Source organism: Eschrichtius robustus, chromosome 13, assembly GCF_028021215.1.
Source record: "Eschrichtius robustus isolate mEscRob2 chromosome 13, mEscRob2.pri, whole genome shotgun sequence".
Lineage (NCBI taxonomy): Eukaryota > Metazoa > Chordata > Mammalia > Artiodactyla > Eschrichtiidae > Eschrichtius > Eschrichtius robustus.
The window spans coordinates 23,016,382-23,040,057 of NC_090836.1; the positions used below are offsets into that span (position 1 = coordinate 23,016,382).

The 23,676-nt window shown below is 37.2% G+C and overlaps 2 protein-coding genes across 4 annotated transcripts in view; one reads left to right on the plus strand and one right to left on the minus strand.

The window, feature by feature from the left end:
* Positions 1–12,054, minus strand: part of INTS13 (integrator complex subunit 13) — a 32,322-nt gene extending 20,268 nt beyond the window's left edge. For both annotated transcript variants that reach the window (XM_068560384.1, XM_068560385.1), the window contains exons 1-6: positions 11,538–12,054; positions 10,322–10,557; positions 7,841–7,915; positions 2,284–2,486; positions 1,809–1,889; positions 262–352 (exon numbers count right to left, since the gene is read on the minus strand). In XM_068560384.1, coding sequence (XP_068416485.1) covers positions 262–352; positions 1,809–1,889; positions 2,284–2,486; positions 7,841–7,915; positions 10,322–10,546 — 675 coding nt within the window. In that variant the 5' untranslated portion in view covers positions 10,547–10,557; positions 11,538–12,054. The remainder of the gene's footprint in view (positions 1–261; positions 353–1,808; positions 1,890–2,283; positions 2,487–7,840; positions 7,916–10,321; positions 10,558–11,537) is intronic.
* Positions 12,055–12,218: 164 nt separating this feature from the next.
* The window catches only part of FGFR1OP2 (FGFR1 oncogene partner 2), a 32,085-nt gene continuing 20,627 nt past the window's right edge, over positions 12,219–23,676 (plus strand). For both annotated transcript variants that reach the window (XM_068561614.1, XM_068561615.1), the window contains exon 1: positions 12,219–12,456. The gene's annotated coding sequence lies outside the window, so the exon portion shown is untranslated. The remainder of the gene's footprint in view (positions 12,457–23,676) is intronic.

Consider the following 23,676-nt stretch of genomic DNA (forward strand, 5'->3'; position numbering starts at 1 on the left):
AACAATACAAATTGTGTATGGTTTGAGAACACAGTTATTTAAAATAAACATCAACAGGCAAACCAAACAAAATACTTTCAAAATCTACAATTATAACATAAAGAACCAATCTAGGTACTTTGCCATACAGGTTGCTTTCAAAACTCTAAATATTTTTGTATCAGAAAATGTTGGCAACCTGATCATTCTTATGCTAAACCTTCTCAGCATTTATTATTAATAATTAACAATGATCTCTTCTTCCATTACTTCTGCACTTACCTCTTTTTTAGGACGATCAGATACAAGGCTGTCTTCACCAACTGGGTAGGTATGGATCAAGACTAGCTCACACTTCTGAATCTGCATGAGACTTAAAGAGAAACTTTTCACTTAGAACATAAGACTATATACTACGTAAAGAATTCAGGCAGGTAAACTATAAAAAGTTTTATATACTAAAACAGTGTGTCTCTATAATCAGATACTACGGTTAACATAAAAGTTAAATATTGAGAAAGACTGTATAACTGCTGTACTTGTATGAACATTTAATGAATAATTTATATGAGTTTAATTCAAATGCAAAAATGATCATTTTGTGTATTCGAAGGATAAAATAAAGGGAAAATTCTTATACTCTGGTATAATTTTCAATAGATAACTGCCACAGAGAAAATGAATATATTGTGTATTAATTTCCCTTTTACTAGTGTTTTTCAAGAACAAATTATATTACCTATAATTGGTTATTTCCAAGAATACAGAATTTGTAATACTAAAAAGTTACCCCCAACTTTTTATTTATTTTTTGCCCCCTCCATTTTATTTCTTTTTTTAAATTGAGGTACAGCTGATGTACAATAATAAAAGTTTCAGATATACGACAGTGATTCACAATTTTTAAAGGTTATACTCCATTTATAGTTACTATAAAATACTGGCTATATTCCCCATGTTGTACAATATATCCTTATAGCTTATTTATTTTATACATAGTAGTTTGTAACTCTTAATCCCTACCCCTATCTTGCCCCTCTCCCCTTCCCTCTCTCACTGGTAACTACTAGTTTGTTCTCTATATCTGTGAGCCAACTTTTTATTTTAAAATTTCCAAACCTACAGAAAAATTGAAAGAAAAGTACTATTCAATGAACATCCATAAATCCTTAACATAGATTAGCTAATTAGCTGTTAGCTACATTTGTTTTCACTATAAATGCCTAAATAGATGTACATTCTTTTTTTTTTTACTAAGTCATTTGAGAGTAAGTTGCAGAGGAAATGATATTTCATTCCTAAATACCTCAGCATGCTTCCTTCTCCTAGCGAGAATAGTCCTACTCGTTGACAATAATACCAGTACTCCACCTAGAAAATTAACAGTAGCTCGATCTAATATAGACTCCTCACAGCAACTGTCCCAAACATATCTTTAGTGGCTTTTATCTTTTTAAAAAGTTCAGGCAATATAATTAGTTATGTTTTGATTTGGTACATACTGAATAATGCCACCAATGATTTGCTCATTTTATAGATTTGTAATACAGAGTATGAGAACAAGCCATCAAAAAAAATATGCATTATAAATTTATGTATTATTTTATCCTTCTGCTCACCTTTCCTGTGAGCAAAAAGTAAAATTTTAAACTTAAAGGGAAAATGGGACAAGAAGTTTCTGATCGAACATACGTTTTTGACTAATTTGTAAAGCCAGTAGAGAACTCAAGGGAATGGTACCAATTACCATTAAAATTATTGGAATAATTATAATGAAAAAAATATGACTATAAAATGGAATATTTATTCCATTTATGGATTATACTCACTGATCTGAATTTGCAGCAAGCTTGTTATGTTCATGAATTGTTTCCTGGACACAGTCCTCAAGCATTCGCACGTGACTATCACTATGGCATAAAAAAGATAAAACCAACTTAAATAAATAAATAGTCAGAGAAAAAACTAAACACACTATTCAGCTGTAGTATCTTGTTACAGGCACTTAAAACTACTTCAATAAGGACTGTCTGTAGTGTGCTCATTCACAATACCAAACAACCAATTGAATGAAAAACTAGTGAGGAAAAAAAAGTCAAATCGACCTACGTGATAACAATCTAAACGGTTTTCACTGAGATGAACTGGATATTTTATAACTGGATAAACACAGTTTCGATATTAGAAAGGCCACATGTGATATCCTTAAATGCTAACATGTTGCCCCTGCTTTTTTTTAAATAAAAACTACAATAGGATATTAAAATTCCCTCAGTGAAAGAATTACTGTGATTAATGTCTCACCTTTTTGCATTAGTAATGCAAATTATTCGTCCTCTATTTCCAACACGTTCTGCATTCTCCATTAGTAGAGTACGAGCCTCATGTTGGTATTCGGTAATTTTACAGAGGGTTTCCACTGCTGCAACAAGACCATGCAGAATACTGCAGCATTCTGGATCTGCCCGGGGATTAGGAGGCCCAACAGCTGCTAATGCTGCCATCAGCTAAGTAAAAGGGAAAACAATCATGTTGACAAGAATAAGCACAAGTCAGACAAAGGCATCACAAGAAAATGAAACTACAGACCAATGTATCTTATAAATATGGATACAAATATCCTCAACAAAATACTAGCAAACTGAATCCAGCAACATATAAAAAGAATTATATACCATGACCAAGTTGGACTTATCCCAGGAACACAAAGTTGGTTTAATGTCTAAAAACTAATTAATGCAAACGATATCAATGGAATTTTTAAAAATCACATGATCATCCCCATAAATACAGAAAAAGCATTTGACAAAAATCTAAAACCCTTTCATGATAAAAAACACTCAACAAACTAGAAACAGAAGGGAACTTCCTCAAGCAGATAAAAGGCATCTATGAAAAACCTATACATAATATCATGCTTAATAGTGAAAATTAGATGTGTTCCCTCTAAGATCAGAAACAGAAGGATATCCACTCTCACCACTTCAATTCAACACTATACTAGAGCTTCTAGCCCAAGCATTAGGAAAGAAAAAGAAATAAAAGGAATTCAGATTGGAAAGGAAGAAGTAAAACTATCTCTGTGTTGCAGATGACATGATCTTGTATGTAGAAAATCCTAAGGAATCCATTAGAAATTTTTTAGAAATAATAAGCAAGTTCAGCAAGGTTGCAGGATACATGATCAACGGACAAAAACCAACTGTATTGCTGTACACTTGCAAAGAACAATCCAAAAATGAAATTAAGAAAACAATTCCATTTATAATAGCACCAAAAAGAATAAAATGCTTAGGAATAAATTTAACAAAGGAAATGCATATTTTATACTGAGAATTATGAAATATTGTTGAAAGAAACTGAAGATCTAAATGAATAGAAAACATCCTATGTTCATGGACTGGAATACTTATTATTGTTAAGATGACATTACCCAAACTGAACTACAGATTAAACATAATCCCCGTCAGAATCCCAGCTGACTTCTTTGTATTGATAGAAATTGATAAGCTGATTCTAAAATTCATATGGAATTACAAGGGATACAGAATAGCTAAAACACTCTTAAAAAAGAACAAAGTGTGAGGACTTTGCTTTATATATGCATAAAGATACGCTGGAAGGACCCATTAAAAACTAATAGTGGTGGGCTTCCCTGGTGGTGCAGTGGTTGAGAATCTGCCTGCCAATGCAGGGGACACGGGTTCGAGCCCTGGTCTGGGAAGATCCCACATGCCGCGGAGCAACTAGGCCCGTGAGCCACAACTACTGAGCCTGCGCGTCTGGAGCCTGTGCTCCGCAACAAGAGAGGCCGCAACAGTGAGAGGCCCGCGCACCGCGATGAAGAGTGGCCCCCCGCTTGCCGCAACTAGAGAAAGCCCTCGCACAGAAACGAAGACCCAACACAGCCAAATATAAATAAATAAAATTAATTAAAAAAAAAAAAACTAATAGTGGTGGGGATAAATAGTGATGTGCTGGTAAACCAGCTCTCCAAAGGGAAACAAACCCCCTAATTTGTAGTGTTTGCCAATATCTATGGTTAAGTACTCCCATGATCGCTACTTTCAAGCTTTCACTGAATGTAAAGTTGATAGGAGATGCACACACTCAGCTCACCCAAGTTGGTATAACCAGGCTCTAGCACACCACTAACTGGAACAGAGGATGAGTCAGAAATTTTTCAAGGCTTAGCTTTTACTTACACACACACACACACACATACATGTATACATGCAAGTATATATGTAAAATTTATTTTTAAACTACATAGGTATTACCTATTCATAAAAAGTGATCAAAAATGAAAGAAAAAATACTGTATATATAGGACTATAAAAAGTCCCTGGTACATAGGAGAAAAAATAAAAAGCTGCTTTTTAGGACAGGGGTGTTGTGGTCCTGGGAAAGCAGCAGAAAGCTTAACTTCTGGAGTCAGATAACTATGGACTGAAATTCTGGCTCTGACTTTTAATATTGTGTGACCCTGGTTTATCTCTCCTAGCTTTTTTCCTAATCTGAAAGTGAAACTAATAATAGAACCTGTGCCACATTAGTATGATACTTTCAAACTTTATTTAATTTAGCCAACAAAAACAAGACCAAAACTCCTGAAATCTGATAAATTTTTTGTAATAAGATCTACAATGTAGAGGATAGAGTCACGTGCTGTAACAGAAAGAGCCCTGGACCCAGGTATGCAAGTCAAACTACCTCTGGCACCTGTGGGTTTCAGTTCCTTCACCTGCACAAAGAAGGAGTCTAAGCAAAAGATGTCTACAATCCTTCCAGCCCAAACATTCTTCAATCAATCTACTTCAATTGCTTCTCATGATCAGTCACAATAACTAGAGAAAGGTGTGACACAGACAACCAAAGCTAAACATTAAATGTGTTTACACAGACAAGATTATACATAATTTATGGGCTTCCCTGGTGGCGCAGTGGTTGAGAATCTGCCTGCCAATGCAGGGGACACGGGTTCGAGCCCTGGTCTGGGAAGATCCCACATGCTGCGGAGCAACTAGGCCCGTGAGCCACAATTACTGAGCCTGCGCTCCGCAACAAGAGAGGCTGCGATAGTGAGAGGCCCGCGCACCGCGATGAAGAGTGGCCCCCACTTGCCGCAACTAGAGAAAGCCCTCGCACAGAAACGAAGACCCAACACAGCCATAAATAAATTAATTAATTAATTAAATTAAAAAAAAAAAAGATTATACATAATTTAGACAAAATGTCAATTATTTTATGTCATCTTAAACACTAGGGATTTGCTATATAGTTGCCTTCACACCTGGAGTTTCCCCTTCTGTTCATAATCTAAAAGCAATGCGTGTGATATAATATGCCTTCACCTTCAGAAAGCAGAAGGAAGCAGTAATTCTTGCATCATCAGTATAGCTCCCATTATTAAATGCATACCTCTTACTGCACTGCAGAGGTGCAGTAACGAAAATCTATTCAAATTTGTAGTTATTTTTATTTATACACAACTAGAGAAGCTTCAGGCTTCTTTCACAGTACCTCTTGAAAGAACAAAGCAGAATACATGCTATTTCAAAAAGATAGTACAGGGGGAATGTATGGAATCCTTAATATTTTTTCAAGCAATGAAAGAATAAAGAACATTCTGGAGTGATATAAATGCAAAGCCAAGCCAATAAAAGCCCCCCTTCAGTGAGTTACCTCAAAAGAAAAAAAGGTTAGTTATGTTTACATATTATAATATTAATCACAACATTTTAAGACCAAACATTGTAAGAAACACATTTTCATTAAAACACATTTGGATGGGATTATTTCCACTAAAGGGCATCCATTAACAGAAAAATTTTAACATGAAATAGTTCAAATAATGTATTCAAATATTTCACTAATGCCTGTCTCTCATGTTCATATTCATCAGTGAAGGACCTAATAGACTGAAGTCTTCTATCCACTTAAAACAACAGAAAAGAACGTAATCTACAACAAATTCAATATCCTTAGACACGTTTAAAAAGCATAAACTTGATGAATTGAACATGGGTTTATTTCTGCTCCCTAAAACTCCACTAAAACTGTAGTAAAGGAATTTAATTTAAAAAAGCAAACACCAAAGGGGGGGAAAAAAAACCCCATAAACCCACAAAGATGAAGAGAATGGAGGAGGAGACGAGAACAATCAAGAGATGTCAGCAAGAATGTATGAAAATGGATGGAGGAATGGTAATGGACTTAGCAAGACTGAATAAACTGAAATCTAAGCGCCTACAGGGAAAAAGGCAAGATGATATGCCTTTCAGAATCCAAGAGAAGTTCAGGAACTGGAGGCATCAAGTACCACATAAAGCAAGGATGAGGCAAGATACTGAAAACTGAATGACTTGAAGCCAGTATAAGGAACAGCTTGACTCCCAATCCTACTCACACCCTACCCATGCAAGTGACTCCCTCTTCCTGATCCCCCCCAGATACAGAATCACAGTCGTTGGAGGAAATGAACCAGAGAGGTACCAAGCATGGATACCACAAAGCACAGCAGAGTGTCAGGGGAAGACACTAGACCAGTGCTGCCCAAAGGAACTTTCTCTGATGATGGAAAAGTTCTATAACTGCGCTGTACAGTAGCCACTATCCACATGTGGCCTACTGAGCATTTGGAACGTGGCTAGTGCTACAGAGAAACTGGATTTTTTAATTGCATTTAATTTTAATTAATTGAAATTTAAATAGTAGCTATTTGATAGCTAATAGTAGCTACATATGGCTAGTAGCTACTATATTGGACAGCACAGTACTAGACCAAAAACAGAAAGACTGAGTGAAAGTTCACCTACTGGATGGTAGAACCTACCCTCTCCCCTGGCTCCCAGAAAGCTGACAACCAAGTTTACAGCATACAGGTGGAAGAGTGGAAGATCTTCTCTGGAGACCCTGAGAAGTCCCGGAGAGACAATCTGTCTATTCTGACATCTGGAGGCCTCCCAGGGAAAACAACTAGATTAAAGCACGATGAAGGCCAGTCAGCAATACCTACTCCACAACATGGAGATCTTCTAACCTGCTGTTTAGTGCCCTGCTTTTAAATAAGGTTGCATAGCTAAATATCAGTAGGCATTTAAGAAAAGCCTCAACATGAAAAGAACACTGAAAACACAAGGAGATCAAAAGAAAACTTCAAATAAACTAATACCTTTGGATTAAAAAATTACACCCATAAAACAAGAAAAGGATATGACAAAAATGGACATAATTAGAGCGTAAGTAAAAGTTCTTGGAAATTAAAAATTAGATCACACACCAACAAAGGAAATAACACAGAAGTCAAATCATTGTGCTGTAGACCTTAAACTTATACAGTGCTGTATGTCAACTATATCTCAATAAAACCTTAATAAAACACAAAACAAAGGAAATAATCGCATATCCTACTTGGCTTAGCAGTGGATAACACTTTATGTAGACATTATAATGTAAACACAAAATTTTGAATTAACCAAAACTTCTGATATAATATTGAGAAAATCAGGGAAGGGAAGAAGGCAGTGAGAGTGGCATGGGTGAGAGGAAGTATAAAAGGTAAATCCTCATCGACAATAATGATAAATAAGGTTTAAATTGAGAACTCTGTAAATAGCAGTAAAAACATGTTATTTAGAAATAGGAAGTAAATACTAGATGAGCTAAAGAGTTGAAAGCTTGCTTCTAGAAAATGGGGAAAGACTGGAAGACAGACAGCTGTTTTTCTTTTAGTATTAGTTGGTGTTTTAAAACTATGTGCAAATACTATACCTATTTAAAAAATTAATTATATTTTAAGAAAGTATTACCACATCCAGATAATTTTCAAAAATGGCCACAGCTCAAAATCTAAGCATACCTCCTGCAAATTTTGGTCTTCTTGAGTCCAAGAATTTAAAACATGTGCTCCAGAGTCACTCACAATGAAATTCACCTAATAGAGTTCAAAGAAATAATTAGTATTCAACTCCAAGTCTTCTCAATCACATCATATTTAAAACATTTATTTTATTATAAATACCTTTTAATATATTATATATAACATAAACATAAATAGAGAGTACAGTCTCTAGCTCTGGTTTGCTGGTTGATTCATTCATTCATTCTATAGTTACCGAATGCCTAGCACAGGCCAGGTGCTACTCTCAGCACTGGGGATATGGGAATACAGTGATGAATACAACAGTTCTGTTGCTCACAATGTGGGGAAAGCCGGGGTTCCGGGGTGTGGTAAGACAGAGTGTAGTGCAGGGAGAATACAAACAGAAATAAATGAACAACATAATTTGAGAGAGTGATAAATGCTATGAAAAAGAAGTTGTTTAGCTTCTTTAGGTTGGGTGATCAGAGAAGGGCTCTCTACAGAAGTGGCAACTGAGGGAAATCCAAAATGACCAAAAGAAACCAGCCAGGGAAAGAGCTAGAGGTAGAGAATTCCAGGTAGAGCAAACAACAAATGCAAAGATCTCTAGGTGCACACCCTCAGAAGGGTGAAGGTCAGAGTGGAGAGAGATGTAGGAGATAAGGTCAGAAAAACAAGCAGTGACCATATAACCTAGAGCATTGAAAGCTAAAAGAATGGATTTGCACTTTATTCTAAATTTTAAAGTAAAGGGACTTCCCTGGTGGCGCAGTGGTTAAGAATCCGCCTGCCAGTGCAGGGGACAAGGGTTCGATCCCTGGTACGGGAAGACCCCACATGCTGCTGAGCAACTGAGCCCGTGCGCCACAACTACTGAGCCTTTGTGCCACAACTACTGAAGCCCGCGTGCCTAGAGCCCATGCTTCGCAACAAGAGAAACCACCGCAAAGAGAAGCTCGCGCACGGCAACAAAGAGTAGCCCCTGCTCGCCACAACTAGAGAAAGCCCGTGCGCAGCAAAGACCCAATGCAGCCATAAATAAATAAATAAATAAATAAATAAATAAATAAATAGCATCCTAATTCTTCCACTGTATCTGTCAAATTTCTTAAAAAAAAATTTTTTTAAGTAAAATGCAAACAAAGTATAGTATCAGGTAAGATGATAACAGTAAGGATACGTTAGAAAATAAATCAAATGATGGCTATGTTCCCTTTTGGGAGGAGGGTGAGATTACTTCTTTCCCCTGGACTATATGATCTAATTCATGATCTTTCTTCCTATTATCCATGTAATACTCATTTTGCTTCCCCAGTAAGTTTGATAAGCAGCCTTTTCTCCTAAGACTTACCTGACAGGAACATATTTTACTGGCCACTTTACTCACATTACCTCATTGAAATCTTACAACAATCATAGGAAGGAGGTGGTATGCTTACACGGGAGGAAACTGAGGCTTGGAGAGATGAAGCAAAATGATCCAGGTCACACTGCTGGTAGCTTAATGATGCCAAGACCTGAACCGAAACCTGTGCGCTAAATCACTACATTATGCTTCCTCTCATATATACTTTTTTACCTTACATGATACACAATTTACAGAGGGACTAAAACAATTTATATTTTAATTTGGAACATATCTGAATGTATAATATATATTAGCCTCTCTGTGTTCAGCCTTACGGTTGCTGCTGTGCCTGTGCCGGTCTATGAACAGGCTAGGTCCCAGCCTACGCTGCTCCAAATGAGACAGAAAGCAAAGCATCCACTTGTGGCTTAACCAAATGACTTTCCCAAAATAAAACAGTTGAGATTCTGAAAACTGAAGATAATTTTCACACTTGGAATTTCTATCAACCTTCAACTTCTCTTCTTACTGATAAAAACAATTTCCCCTTAGCATTCTTAAGAGCATTCTTTACAATATGGCCAAATCCTGCAGCAATTTAGGACACTTTCACTAAAACTGTAAGCAGCCAGGTTCAAATTCTGGTTCTTCCTCTAACTAGCTACATGACTCAGGGCAAATTGCTTCTCTTTACCTCAGTTTCTGCGTCTCCAACAAGGCAGTAATAAACAAGGCTGATATTCAGATGGAACATACCAACACATTCTGACAAAGTGCTTTCAGCCAACATCCCTTCTGCTTAGGCTGGCAACAGTTCTCAGTGGTCAGTGTCTGTTCCATTCTGGTTTTTATACACTTTGACTATTGTCCCAGTAATTACAGTAGCTACCTCATAGGACTGCTGTAAGAGTTAAAGGAGTTAATATGAAGCACATGTAAGTGCTCCATAATTGTTAGCGGCCCCAATTAAATACACATATTAACCCCAAAGGGGAGTTCTACATACTACACTTTTAAAGTGGTAAATAAACAGTTGTAAGTCAAATCTAAAGCAAAGTCATACATAAAAAGTGTAAAAAGCAGTCAAGTACATCCCCCAAATCATGATTTTCCTTGTACTTCACACTCACCAGCTTTTTGAAAGGAAATATATCATACATTATTCTACAATATTCCATGGAAGATTCTACTGAGCAAGTCCACAATGATTTAGATATAGGGGCCAAAGGGATGATTCCTTGGGTCCTATTCTTCACCAGCATGTCAAACTCGACATGCTGTCTGCATGATTCTGCCATGTAAGGGCAGTGATCCACAACAAATACTGTTTTATGAGATTCAGAAAAAATCTTCATTTTGTTTTAACCTGTAAGGGATAAAATATATTAGCCAAACATCTTATACATAACATTTAATATCTTAAATTATTTCTAACGAATGCGTCTTCTCCTCAAGATTTGATAGGGAACATGAATAATCAGTAGTCAAAGAAATTTATCGAACAAAGGACAAGATTTAATGAGGTCATGACCAGAAAGTAACAATCCAAGGGATGAGCTACACCATATTCACCTGTCATTCTACCAGACACAGGCAGATTACAATACATGCAGATATTTTTTGCTTTTGGAATGAACTTAAATTTGCCAGAAGAAAACATTTTTACAAATAATCGTACTTGTTTCCCTTACATAATACCAAACAAAATAAACGACAAACACTCTTCAAACACACTTTTGATGATCCTTGCTAATTGACATCAATCAAATATAAACCCCTAAAGTAATATAAGGCAGCATTTGGGGGCTTCCCTCCAAAAAAATCTCTAAGACTTCTGAAAAAGGGTGGGGATTGGGGAGAAAGAATGAACTGGAAAGAGTGACAACAAAAGGGAAGCTCAAAACATAACAAACATCTCCTAAGATAACTGCATATCTGGTCTTCGCATTAGGATAAGGACCTCAAATTCACACTCTCCACCTTAGCTTCTGAAACACCACGGTAATTCATCATGTAGAACAGAAAAACTTAGGTGCTACCATCACATGGTGGGAAGGAGGAACTTTTGAAACTTTTTCTTATAAGAACTCCCTTGCTTCGCTAATAAAATCTTATACTGAATAGACAATCCACATTCGAAAAGCACAGGGTAAACACAGCAGAAGTGTTCATTAAAACGAACCGACTTTTTACAATCCAGCTATTTTCTTCTCCTGCTTTCAAATGCATTTCCCCTTCATGCAAAACTCTTCTTTGAGAAACCTAGACACACTCTGCTGGAAAGTGGGGGGGTGGAAAGTACAAGGTGAGTGGATAAGGAAGACCTCAGGATCGAGGTTTGCTTACTTTCGTGCCTGGTCCTGCAGTGAAAACGAACAGAGGCTATGCACCACAGCCTCTCTGGAAAAGGCTGCTGGCTGGGTGGGGAGGGTCAGCGCACAGTCAGGAGTGTCTGGTACCAAAGACAGGGGACTATGCTTTCCCCGCTCATCTCCTAACACACCGGTCCTTCCCAGGCTTCCTAAATGCAGGAGCGCGCGCGCCTGCGCGTGAACACAAACACTCACACACTCGGACTGGCGCGTGCGCAAAGCACTCTTCGGCAGCCCCGCCACGCTGCCCTTCCCCCTCTGCGGGCCAGACGCCCAGGTCTCTAACAGGAAGAGGGCGGAGCCAAGAAAAAAATGCCTCCGACCCTCAAGATTTTCTACCCCCTAATTTTCCCAGTCACCCATTGGGAAAATTGATCCGGGCGACCTAAGAGCCTCCCCAACAGCGAAGTACCAACCACAGCACCGGCTAACGGTGCTACGGTCCCCTAAGCGCAAGACCCGCCCACCAGATCTCCGCTTCTCCGTCTCTCCACCCAAGCCCGTTTCCCCTAGCAAAATTCGCGAGACTTTGCGAGAGGCCGAGAGAAAGCTTGAGCGTGGATTAGTGGGGAGGCCCGCCCCTACCTCTCGCGCATGTCAGCTAGAGGCCTCAAAAAAAATCGCTGGGCTCTGCCCCCACGGTTACGCGAGGAAGGAAATCTCGCGAGGTTAAAGTGTTCTGAGAGCGCTGGTCGGAGGCGGTGAACGGAGGTTTTCGCTTGGCCAGTGATGGGGCTGAGCCCTTCTGATTCCCCCAGGACGCCCCTGTACTGCCTCGCTGAAGAAGCTGAACAGGCAAGAGGAGTCTCTTCCCCTGGGTGCATAGGTCCCCGTTGGCCGAGGCTTTGAGTCCTAACCGCCACAGCTGACGGCTGCGAGGGATTGAGACCAGAGTAAGTGGAATCAATCCAGGGACCAGAGCGGGCATAGGGAGTCGGAAGCTTCCTTCCCCGATGGTGCTTTGCACCACCTCTTGAACTACCGGCTGCCAGTTCCTGGGCGCGGTACTTCCTCTCCTTGTTCAGCTCTGAGCACCTCTTTCCGGAACTGAGGTGCGGAAAGTTCGATGAAAAGCCTTGGCCCTAACCCTGTGGACACACCTTCCCTCTCTGTTTTCTTCCTGCCTAACCCACCTGGGAGCTCACCGTTTGCGGGGCGGGGTTGGGAGGTGGTCGGCAGGGATGCAAAAGGGGTCCTTTTCAGTTTTCAATTTACCTCTTTGCATATGACATGGAGAACCATTCCCTCTTTCTTGAAACTGCCCTCCAAGAAATACTACTCTTTTCCTAGTACTCTTCGTGGATAACCATACTGTCTGGAAGCTGCCTTCTGAAGAATCCTACTCTCTTCTTGGTTTTCTTCCTGCCTTTTTTATGTATCCCATCTCAGATAATGGTACCGGTGTCCATCCTGCTGTCCACACTAGAACCTAAGGCTCATCCTTGACTGTGTATTTCCACTTGCACTGCACGATGCTTTTGCTTTTTCTTTCACCAGATTATTTCCCCACCATCATCCTTCCCTAGAGTTACCATTCTGAAATACAAATCTGTTCATATCGATACTTCCTTTAAGCTTTTTGAATAACCGTATTGCTGACAGAATTAAGTCCTAATTGTTAAGCATATCACTGAGGACCTTATACTGTCTGTTCCGATCCATTCTACCTCTTTCGTCTTATTTTGCCTCTCCTCCAAATACTTCAATACCCAGTCATGCCAGACTGCTGGATGTTTCTCCAAACATGCAAGCACTTTCACAACTTTGTGCCTTTGTATGTGCTGTACCATCTGTCTTGAATGCTTACTCTTCCTTTTTTTTTTAAACCAACTTTCAAGATCCAATTCATAGACCATTGTCTTCTCAGGCTCCCACAGATGACATTGATAGTACCATTGTGTTCCCAAAGCACTTGAAAGGGTACTTCTGCAGTATTTTTTAGGTTGTATAACATTAGTTGTTCAAGTATCTGTCTCTTGTGCTAATTTGAGCTTGAGCCTGGGATCACGTCTTATTCATCTTTGTAACAAAAGTTAGACCAGTGCTTGGCACATAGCAGGCGTTATAGTTCTGAAGATTCACCATAGGAGTAGGAGTCCTTAGCATCCTTAAAAGTGTAGAATTTTAGAGCCAGAGGAACCTTGTATATTAGCTTAAAGAACCTTGACCTGTTTTGAATATGAGGCACCCTGTACCACCAACACACAAGTAATTGTACATTTAGTATCTGTTAGTTGAGATTGTGCATAGTGGCAAAAAGACTATTATGCTTTTAAATGCTTTTGTATTTTATTATTACTAGTCTCTATTAAAAATAGCGGGCTATATATGTGAGAGAAATATTTAGACTACAGACCATGCTTGGTATATGTACATCCGTGCAACCCTTCCAATGATTCCTTGCCCATAGGTTAGAAATAACTGGTTTAGATTAAGTTAGGTCCTTCTTGAATTGTCATACCTGTTTGAACATACTGGTGTATGCAACTTATATTTAGCCACAATTCCAAGGTAACGTATAATTAAAAAAAAAAATTCTCCTGTGTCCTTACTTTCAAACTGTTTCTTCTAACTTTAAAAATTCTTTTTCTTCATAAAGCAGCTTCATAAAACTCCAAACATGTGTTCATTCCATCATTTTCAAGGACAGTGAAAATTTTTTGTGCTTTCACATACAGTGCTATGTCTGTATAAGATGCTTTTTAAAAATATGTGATTTATAATTTACATGTTTTCTTTCTTGATCTCTTTATAAGTTTCTAAGAAAACCATAACCAGGACTTTTCATTTTTATATTTCCATATGTGTCAGTTAATATTATCTACTAATTAACTTTAGAGGCACCTGCCTGAACAATAAAAATTTTTAAACTAGATTGTTGACATTGATAGACACATCTGTGGTATGTCAGCGGTCACAGTATTTCTGTGTAGTTCCAGCTATAGGGTAATGGATTTGTGGATAAAGGAGAAAGAAGAGTGGTTTGAATTTCTTTAAATTTTTCTTAACCAAAATCTAAAACGAACAGCTGGCAGTTTCTGTCTCGGGTGGGCGGCGGTTTCTCTTTTATCAGCAGCACAATGTTCTGAACCCTCTGCCAGGAGTCTGACTGCGAATGTCTTTGGGTGGTAAAGTGGGTGAGAATGTGGCTCATGTGGAGGGCGGGGAGCTGCTTTAAAAAATTTTTCCTGTAATATGAACCTACCTATAGAAGATAATGTAAGTAAGTACACTAGTTAAGTGTGACTAGTTAAGACATGCTCTCTAAAAATAGATCAATTGAGAATATCTTTTTTTTTTTAAATTGGAGTCTTTTAAAATTTAAAACTTGTTAGAGAATGTGGAAAACAATCTTCCTCCCACTCCAGTTACCAGCCAAACAGTGCGGGAAAAGCACAATGGTTTTCAAAAAAGGTGGCAAAGTAAATGCATATTATAAAATATTTTAAACTTTTCTGTGGTTTTACATACAGGAAATGAACATGCAGATTCATAGAAACTTTGTGTCACTGTTTTTCTGAAATGCTAATAAAGGTATGCTTTTAATTACCTGCTATTTATAATTCCTTTCCCTGAACAGGTATGTTTTTATAGTTACAAAACGAATTTCAAATGTAGTTCATTTTGATAGTAGTATTTCATTATGCAATCTAGAGAATGTTTTTTAAAGTGGATGTTAACTCTAGTTTCAGAAAGCCTAATTGGTCTCCTTAAAAAACAAAATTCAACTGAGTAAACTTTAAAAATCTTATTGGCTTTGTTCAACGACTCATGAATCAGGCTGCATCCCATCTAGCAGAAAGGAGTTCCAAGGAGCTGTACAAAATGAAAGACTTTTATAGGAGAAGGGACAAGGAAGTTATACTAACAAAAAGCAGATTGGTTGGGACAAAGTCACTTTCCTTTAAGGGACGGCAGGGGTCTGTCAGACAAATTACCTCACAGTGATTCCTGATCGACGGATTTAAGGTTCCATTTCTGGAAGAGGCCAAAACTGTAAGTTAAGTCTTGGTTTGGTGATGTGGGGCTTAGCATAAGTGACATGGCATTTTGGGGCCTGTTTTCTTGTTTTTAACAGTCTTACATTAACTGTGATGGCTGGTTAAAATAGGTACTAGGCTTTTATTGGTTATGCAGAAAAATATTAAAAATTTGTTATTTTTTCATCTTCATTTACACTTCCATTTATTTTCTATTGCTGGCTTGAAATGCAATTTATATAATATTTTGGAAGTCTCATTGGTGGAGTAGGGTCAAGGAATTTGCTTTGTTTTTCCACCCAGGAGACCAGGATAGTCTTTATATAGGTAAAAGCAAACAGGGCCCTGGAGAGCCATCTTGGCTCATGAATATCCACTAGACTGGGGGTCAGAAGTTCTATTTCTGGTACTAGCTTGGCTCCTTCCTTGCTACATGGTGCTGTCAGTCAGCTCCTTACCTTTGAAATCCTGAGTCTATTTCCTCATTGATAAAATGGAAATAACAGTTATCCCAATGAGCGAGATTCAGTATAAGGTTGTACTACTCAGGCTCAGAAAGCTACCAACAGTTGGAATTAATTAAAATTATTACCTAGCGGTTTGATTTTACTCTGGAGTGCTCTAGAGGTCCATTTAGATTGAATTAGGTTGGAGAAAAGGCTAACACACTTTTGAAGAAGGAAAAGACGACTTGCCATATCAGATAGCAAGAGTTAGTTTACAACTGTAACAGTTGAGGCAGCATATTGATGTAAAGATAGATGATAGATCCAGAGGTAGAATAGAGAGCTCAGAAACATACCCATACATTTATTGAAAAAACATACAACAGGTGTGGCATTACAATTCAGTGGGGGAAGAATGTACGATCCAGTAAATGGGAACTGGGGCAACTAGTTGTCCTCATGAGAAAAGGAAAATATAATTAGACATCTTCCTTATACCACGCATACAAATAAACAGCAGATGAATTAAAGACAAAGGCAAAACCTTGGGGACAGACAATGATTTTTTTTTTAAGTTTTAAAATTAACATATTATGCCCTTTTTTGCGATATAGTTCTATTCATTTTAACATGTATACAGATTCCACCGCAATCAGGATACAGAACTCTCCATTATTTCAGAATACTCTCTTGTGCCACACCCTTCTCCCCCACGCCCATGCCCACTCCCACTCCCACTCCCAGCTCCTGACAACCACTGATCTCTTATGTACCCTCTTATCTACCGCTGTGGTTTTGTCCTTTGGGCAGTGCCAGGTAAGTGGAAGCAGTATGTAACCTTTTGAGATTGTCTTCTTTCACTCAGTCAGCATAATATTTTTGAGATTCATCTATGTTGTTGCCTGTATCAGTGCTTCATTCCATATTATTGCTGAGTAGTATTTCATTGTATGGATGGTGTGTACTGCAGTTTGTTTATCCACTCATTTCTCTACAGTAAATACCCAGAATTGGTATTCCTGGGTCATATGGTAGAATACATTTAACTTTTCAGAAACTGCTAAACCATTTTCCAAAATAACCATGTTATTTTGCATTCTCACCAGCATTGTGTGAGAGTTCCATGCCAGCACTTGGTATGTCAATGCTTTCTATTTTATCCACTTTAATAGGGGTATAGTGGAGCTCATCATGGATTTAATTGCTTTTCTTTAATGGCTAATGATGTTGAATATCTTTTCATGTGCTTTTTTTGCCATCCATATATTTTTTTGGTTAAGTGTTAAAGTCTTTTGCTCATTTTTAAAAATTAGATTATTACCTTATTGTTAGTTTTGAGAGGTTTTTATATATTCTGAATACAAGTCCTCTGTCAGATATGTGATTTGTATCTTCTTCTAGTCTATAGCTTGTCTTTTCAGACTATCTTAACAGTGTTTCCCAGAGCAAAACTTTCTAATTTTGATGACGTCCAGTTTATTGAATTTTCCTTTTTTGAATCAAGCTTTTGGTATCATGTCTAAAAAGTGTTTGCTTAACCCCAGGTCACAAAGATTTTCTCCTGTTTTTTCTTCTAGAAGTGTTACCATTTTTCATTTTACATTTAGATCTGTGGTCCATTTGGAGTTAATTTTTGTGAAAATTGTAAGAATTACTTCAGGGTTAACTTGTTGGCATGCAGATGTCCAGTCTCCCAGCACCATTTGCTGAAAAGGCTATCCTTTCTCCTTTGACTTGCCTTTACACCTTCTTCAAAAATCAGTTGGTCATGTTTCTGTGGGCTTATTTCTGGACTCTGTTCTGTTTTATCTGACTGGCTCTGCCAATATCATGCTGTCTTGACTGCTATAGCTTTATAGTAAGTCTTAAAATTTAGAAGTGTGATTTCTCCAATTTTGTTTTCAAAATTATTTTGGCTATTTGGTTGCATTTGCCATTGAAACCATTTGAGTCTGGAGATTTTTGGCAGAAGATTTTTAACTACAAATACAATGTTTTTAATAGTTACAGGACTACAGAATAGTTACAGGTATTTAATAGTTATAGCTATAATAATTATTACTAATAGTTGCAACTTGTGTGACTTTATGTAGTTTGTGGTTTTTAAAGAATTAGTCCATTTCATCCAATTCATGTGTATGAAATTTATTATTGTATTCACTTATCCTATTAATGAATTAGGAGTCTGCAGTGATATCCCTTCTTTCATTCCTGACATTGGTAATTTATGTCTTCTCTCTTTTTTCTCTTGGTCAGTTACGCTAGTGGTTTATCAACTTTTTTTTGCTTTTTCAAAGAACTAGTTTTTGGTTTCATTGGGTTTTTTTTCTGTTGTTTTCCTGTTTTCAATTTCATTAATTTCTGCTCTTATTTCCTTCTTTCTGTTTACTTTGTGTTTATTTTGCTTTTCTTTTCCTTATTTCATAACGTTGAGGCTTAGATAATTGATTTGATATCTTTCTAGTTTTCTTATATAAGCATTTAGTGTATAAATTTCCTGCTTTACATGCATGCCAAAATTTTGATATCTTGTGTTTAGATCAAAATATTTTCTAATTTCCAAAAAGACTTTCTTTTTGTCTCATGGATTATTTATGTGTGTTGTTTAATTTCCAAATATTTAGAGGTTTTCTTGTTGTCTCTTTGTTACTTATTTTAGTTTAATTCCATTATGTTCAGAGAACATAATTTGTATGACTGCAGTTCTTTTAAATTTGTTAAGGTTTGTTTTTTGATCCAGGATATACTCTATCCCAGTGAATGTCCCATGTGTACTTAAAAATAATGTGTATTCTGCTGTTGTTTGTTATAGTGTTTTATAAATATCAATTCAGTCTACTTAGTTGATGGAGTTTGTTCATTTCTTCTATATCGTTGCTGATTTTCTGTGTACTAGTTCCATCAGTTACTGAGAAAGAAGTGTTGAAGATTTCAGCAGTAAGTGAGGACATGTCTATTTATTTTTTTCAGTTTTTGTTTGATTTTGAAGCTCTCTAGTTAGGTATATATACATTTAGGATTCTTATGTGTTCTTGGTGAGTTGGACCTTTTATCAACTATGTATTGCCCCTCTTTTATCCCTGGTAATTTTCTTTTCTCTGAAGTCTAATTCATCTAGTATATTTTTTTAAATAAATTTATTTATTTATTTATTTACTTTTGGCTGCGTTGGGTCTTTGTTGCTGTGCGCGGGTTTTCTCTAGTTGCAGCGAGCGGGGGCTACTTTTCATTGCGGTGCGTGGGCTTCTCTTATTGTATAGCACGGGCTCTAGGTGTGCGGGCTTCAGTAGTTGTGGCATGCAGGCTCAGTAGTTGTGGCTCGCGGGCTCTAGAGCACAGGCTCAGTAGTGGTGGCACATGGGCTTAGTTGCTCCGCAGCATGTGGGATCTTCCCGGACCAGGGCTCGAACCCGTGTCCCCTGCATTGGCAGGTGGATTCTTAACCATTGCGCCACCATGGAAGTCCCTCATCTAGTATTAATATAGCCACAAGCTCTTTTTTTTAAATATAATACCTTTATTGAGATACAATTTCACATACTATAATATTCCATCATTTAATGTGTACAATTTGATGGGTTTTTTTGTATATTCACAGATTTGTGCAACCATCACCACAATCAATTTTAGAATATTTTCTTCCCTCCAAAAAGCTATGCCCATTAAGTCGCTACCCATTCCCCCTATCTTCCCCCTCTCCCTTTGACCCTAGACAAATCACTAATCTACTTTCTACCTATATGAATGTGCATCTTGTGGGCATTTCATGTAAATGGAATCAAAATATGTGCTCCTTTGTGACCGGCTTCTTTCACTTAGCATAATTTTTCAAGTTTCATCCATTTTGTAGCTTATGTCAGTACATCGTTCCTCTTTGTTTTGGGTCAAAATATATTCACTGTATAGCATTTTATTTATTCATTTTTCAGTTGATGGACATTTGGGCTATTTCTACTTTGGAGCTATTATGAATAGTGTTGCTGTGAACATTCATGTACAATTTTTTGCAAGGACATGTTTTCATTTTCTTGGTGTGTACCTAGGAGTAGAATTGCTAGATCATGTGTTTAACCTTTTGAGGAACTGCCAGACTGGTTTCCAAAGTGGCTGCACCATTTTACATTCCAACCAGCAGTCCATGAAAGCTCCAAATTCTCTGCATCCTAGCCAACACTTACTATCTTTTTTATTATAGCCAGCCTAGTAGATATGAAGTAGAATCTTGTTGTTTTGATTTGCAGTTCCCTGATGGCTAATCATGTTGAGCACCTTTTTGTGTACTTATTATTAGTACACTGGCTTCTTTTGATTGGTGTTTATATAGTGTGTCTCTTTCCATCCTTCTACTTTTAACCTACCTATATCATATTTGAAGTGAGTTTCGTATAGACAACATATAATTGGGTCCTGTTTTAAATCCTAATTAAAGAGTTAGATTATCAGACTGTATGTTCTAATGTGTTTAGTGTAGTTATTAATATGTTTGTATTAGATCCACCATCTTGTTTTCTGTTTGTACCCTCAGTGTTTTGTTCCTTCCTTTCCCCTTCTCTCCTTCTTTTGGGTTATTAAAACTTTTAATTCATTTTAATTCATCTGTTACGATTTTGACTCTTCTCTCCGTACTGCTTTGTTTAGGGATTTCTCTAGTATTACAATATATATGTTTGTTTGCAATTGACATTTTATCATTTCAAGTGAGATGTTGAAACATTATAGTATAGGTCCATTTACCCTCCCCCTTTATGTTGTAGTTATATATTACATCTACATAAATTGAAAATTCCATCACAAAAGTTATAGCTTTTGTTTTCAAATATCAGACATTTTAAAGCACTCAAAAAGAGAATAGTCTCTATTTTTATCAAGATATTTATGATTTCTCTTGCTCTTCCTTTGTTCCTGATACTCTAAGTTTCCTTCTGCTATCATTTTGCTTCCCTCTGAAGAATTTCCTTTAGAACAAATCTACTAGAAATGGGTTCTCTTTTTCTTCATCTGAGAATGATTTTTATTTTACCTTCATATATGAAGGGTACTTTCACTGGATATAGAATTATGGGTTGAGAGTTCCATTCTTTAGCACTTTTTTATTGGCCTTGCTGATTTCTGATGAAAAGTCTATAGTTATTCAAAATGTTGGTTCTCTGTAAATAATATGTTATTTTTCTCTGGCTGCTTTTAGGATTTTTTCTTTGTCTTTCATTTTCAGAAATTTGATTATGATGTGTCTGAGCTTGGACCTTCTTGGATTTATCCTGTTTGGGGTTTGTTGAGGACTGGGAATGATACAAGCAGAAAGATTTCTGAGAAAGAGGCAAAGTGTTGCATAATTTAAATTCATGAATAACTGATCCAGTTAAATGTCTCTATCTTACCTGATTGACAAGTTAGAATATTCTTGGAAGGACACAAAATGTAATAGTATATTAACCATTGTGAGTATTACGGCTTTTCAGTAGGGGACTTTTAAAATCCATCCATAACATAAATAAATATACTATTATTAATACATTGCTCGTATATTTAGGAATGTTATGTAGTCCTAAACCATAGAGAGAGACAACCCTATGAAATCCACTTGGAGATGTTCAAAACGTCCTTTAGGAATGGTTTTAGTCCTCGCTTCACCTTTACAATTTTTCCAGATACATTTATTTACAAATAAGGTGTGTACTGGGCCATATCCTCTGCCATCCAAGCAATTTTCCCATCAGTGTTTACTATTGTGGCTAATCTTTTTCTACTGGAATGAGTTAGTGTTCATTCGAGGTTTTCTCTGGTGCTATCAGGTAGCCATCCTGATTCTGTCCGCTCTTATACTCATGGATTTTACAACCTGATCATCCCATGTTTCTTTCTGGAATTTGGCAGGCCAGATTTTGTGTGTCTGCGATGGACTCTTTGACTTCTCCATGGATTTCTTATGATTTTATTGTTTTACGTGAAACCCTTGCATAGGACTTTTAGTAAAAATAATGTTTTTATAACTATGTACTTTAAAGTAGTTCGGTAGTATCTGTTATATACGATACTAGCTTTAGAATCTTTTTTTTTTTACTGTGCATCTCTACCTTATTATTTTAGGTAGCATCAAGCCATCAAGTAGTTAATGTATTTGTTGTTTTTTAAAGGATATCTGAGGAACTTCCTTGGAGCATTTAAAGAAGTGAATTATTCCAAAAACAATTCAGCTATTAGTGTATGTATTTACTCTTTCATTTTAGCGAGTTGCTCTATCTTAGAAGGCCACAGTTAAGTCCTTTGATCAGTTTGGCTTCTGGTAAGAAATTGAATTTTATCAGCATGACTGAAGTGCCTGTTATGTATCAAGCCTGATGCACGTCACTTTTCACGTTTGATATAAAACCCATTAACAAACAGTAAAGTCGGGATTTGGTACTAGAGAGTTCAAAAGCTTTGCTTTGGGCTTGGACACTCCTTGAATCTTGGGAACACAGTCACAAGATTTTCTTCCAGTAGGTATGTTTGTTGGAGTAAGAGTTTTGTACCAGAAGATGGTAATATGAAGCGGAGAAAGTAACAACATTTCATAATTATTCCACTAGTAGATGATTTAGGGTGCTTTCATTTAGCAGTTGGGATTTACTACATATGGGAACATTAGGTATAAAGACCTAGTATAAACTGTGAAGATGCTTTGACTAATTTAGTTGAGGCCTGTGATTGCTCTGAGGCAAGGAGGGTGAGCCTTAGCTACTGAATCAAAGCATAGGATTTAATAGGCAGTGGGTCTTTGGTGCCATGTTGTCAAGTTGATACTCGCAGAACACAGCTTAACTTTTTCATATTCCTTTTTTTTTTTTTTTAATATTTATTTATTTATTTACTTATTTATTTGGCTGTGCAGGGTCTTTGTTGTGGCACACGGGGTCTTTGTTGCAGCATGCGGGATCTGTAGTTGTGGCATTGCAGGATCTAGTTCCCTGACCAGGGATTGAACCTGGGCCCCCTGCATTGGGAGCACGGAGTCTTAACAGCTGGACCAGCAGGGAAGTCCCAACTTTTTCGTATTTCGAAAAGAAAGATGATTATCTGGAAAGATTCCATCTAGATTCAGGGCTCTGTAGATTCCTTTGCCCAGAGAATTCTGGGAGCATGGCTTCTGGGTAGAGGGCAACTTATTGAATTACACACAGTATACGTATTCTCATGTCTAGATCACTTATCATCTGATCATGTATAGGAACTTCAGTGCATTTTATTTGGAAACGCATCCTATCTATTGTTTGTAGATGTCATGTTGTTACAGAGCATAAAGAGGTATTCTTCTCACGGTGGTCCCAACAGTATCATTTAACAATATCCTGGGTTGGAACCTAGGACTGTCAGAGGTTCCTCATGCTTGACTTGTTCTACTAAATCAAGGTAAACTTTACTTCTCTCAGATCTTTTATAACTTCCTCTAGACTTTGTTTTTTTAATTTTCCTTCACCATCTGTTAACAACCGGTTATTTTTACCGTAAGACAAATGTTTTTTCTCTTTTTAATTTTTTTTTCCCACATATAGCTTTAAAATTTTACCCTGAAGAATCTGGTGTTCTTTAGTAGTGGTATTGACGGGCGATATGGAGATACAGTCAGTCCCACGTAAATAGGAAAGCCGTACTATTACCTATCTATAATTTTAGATTATTCCCCTTGGAAGTTTAGAGGAAGGACAAG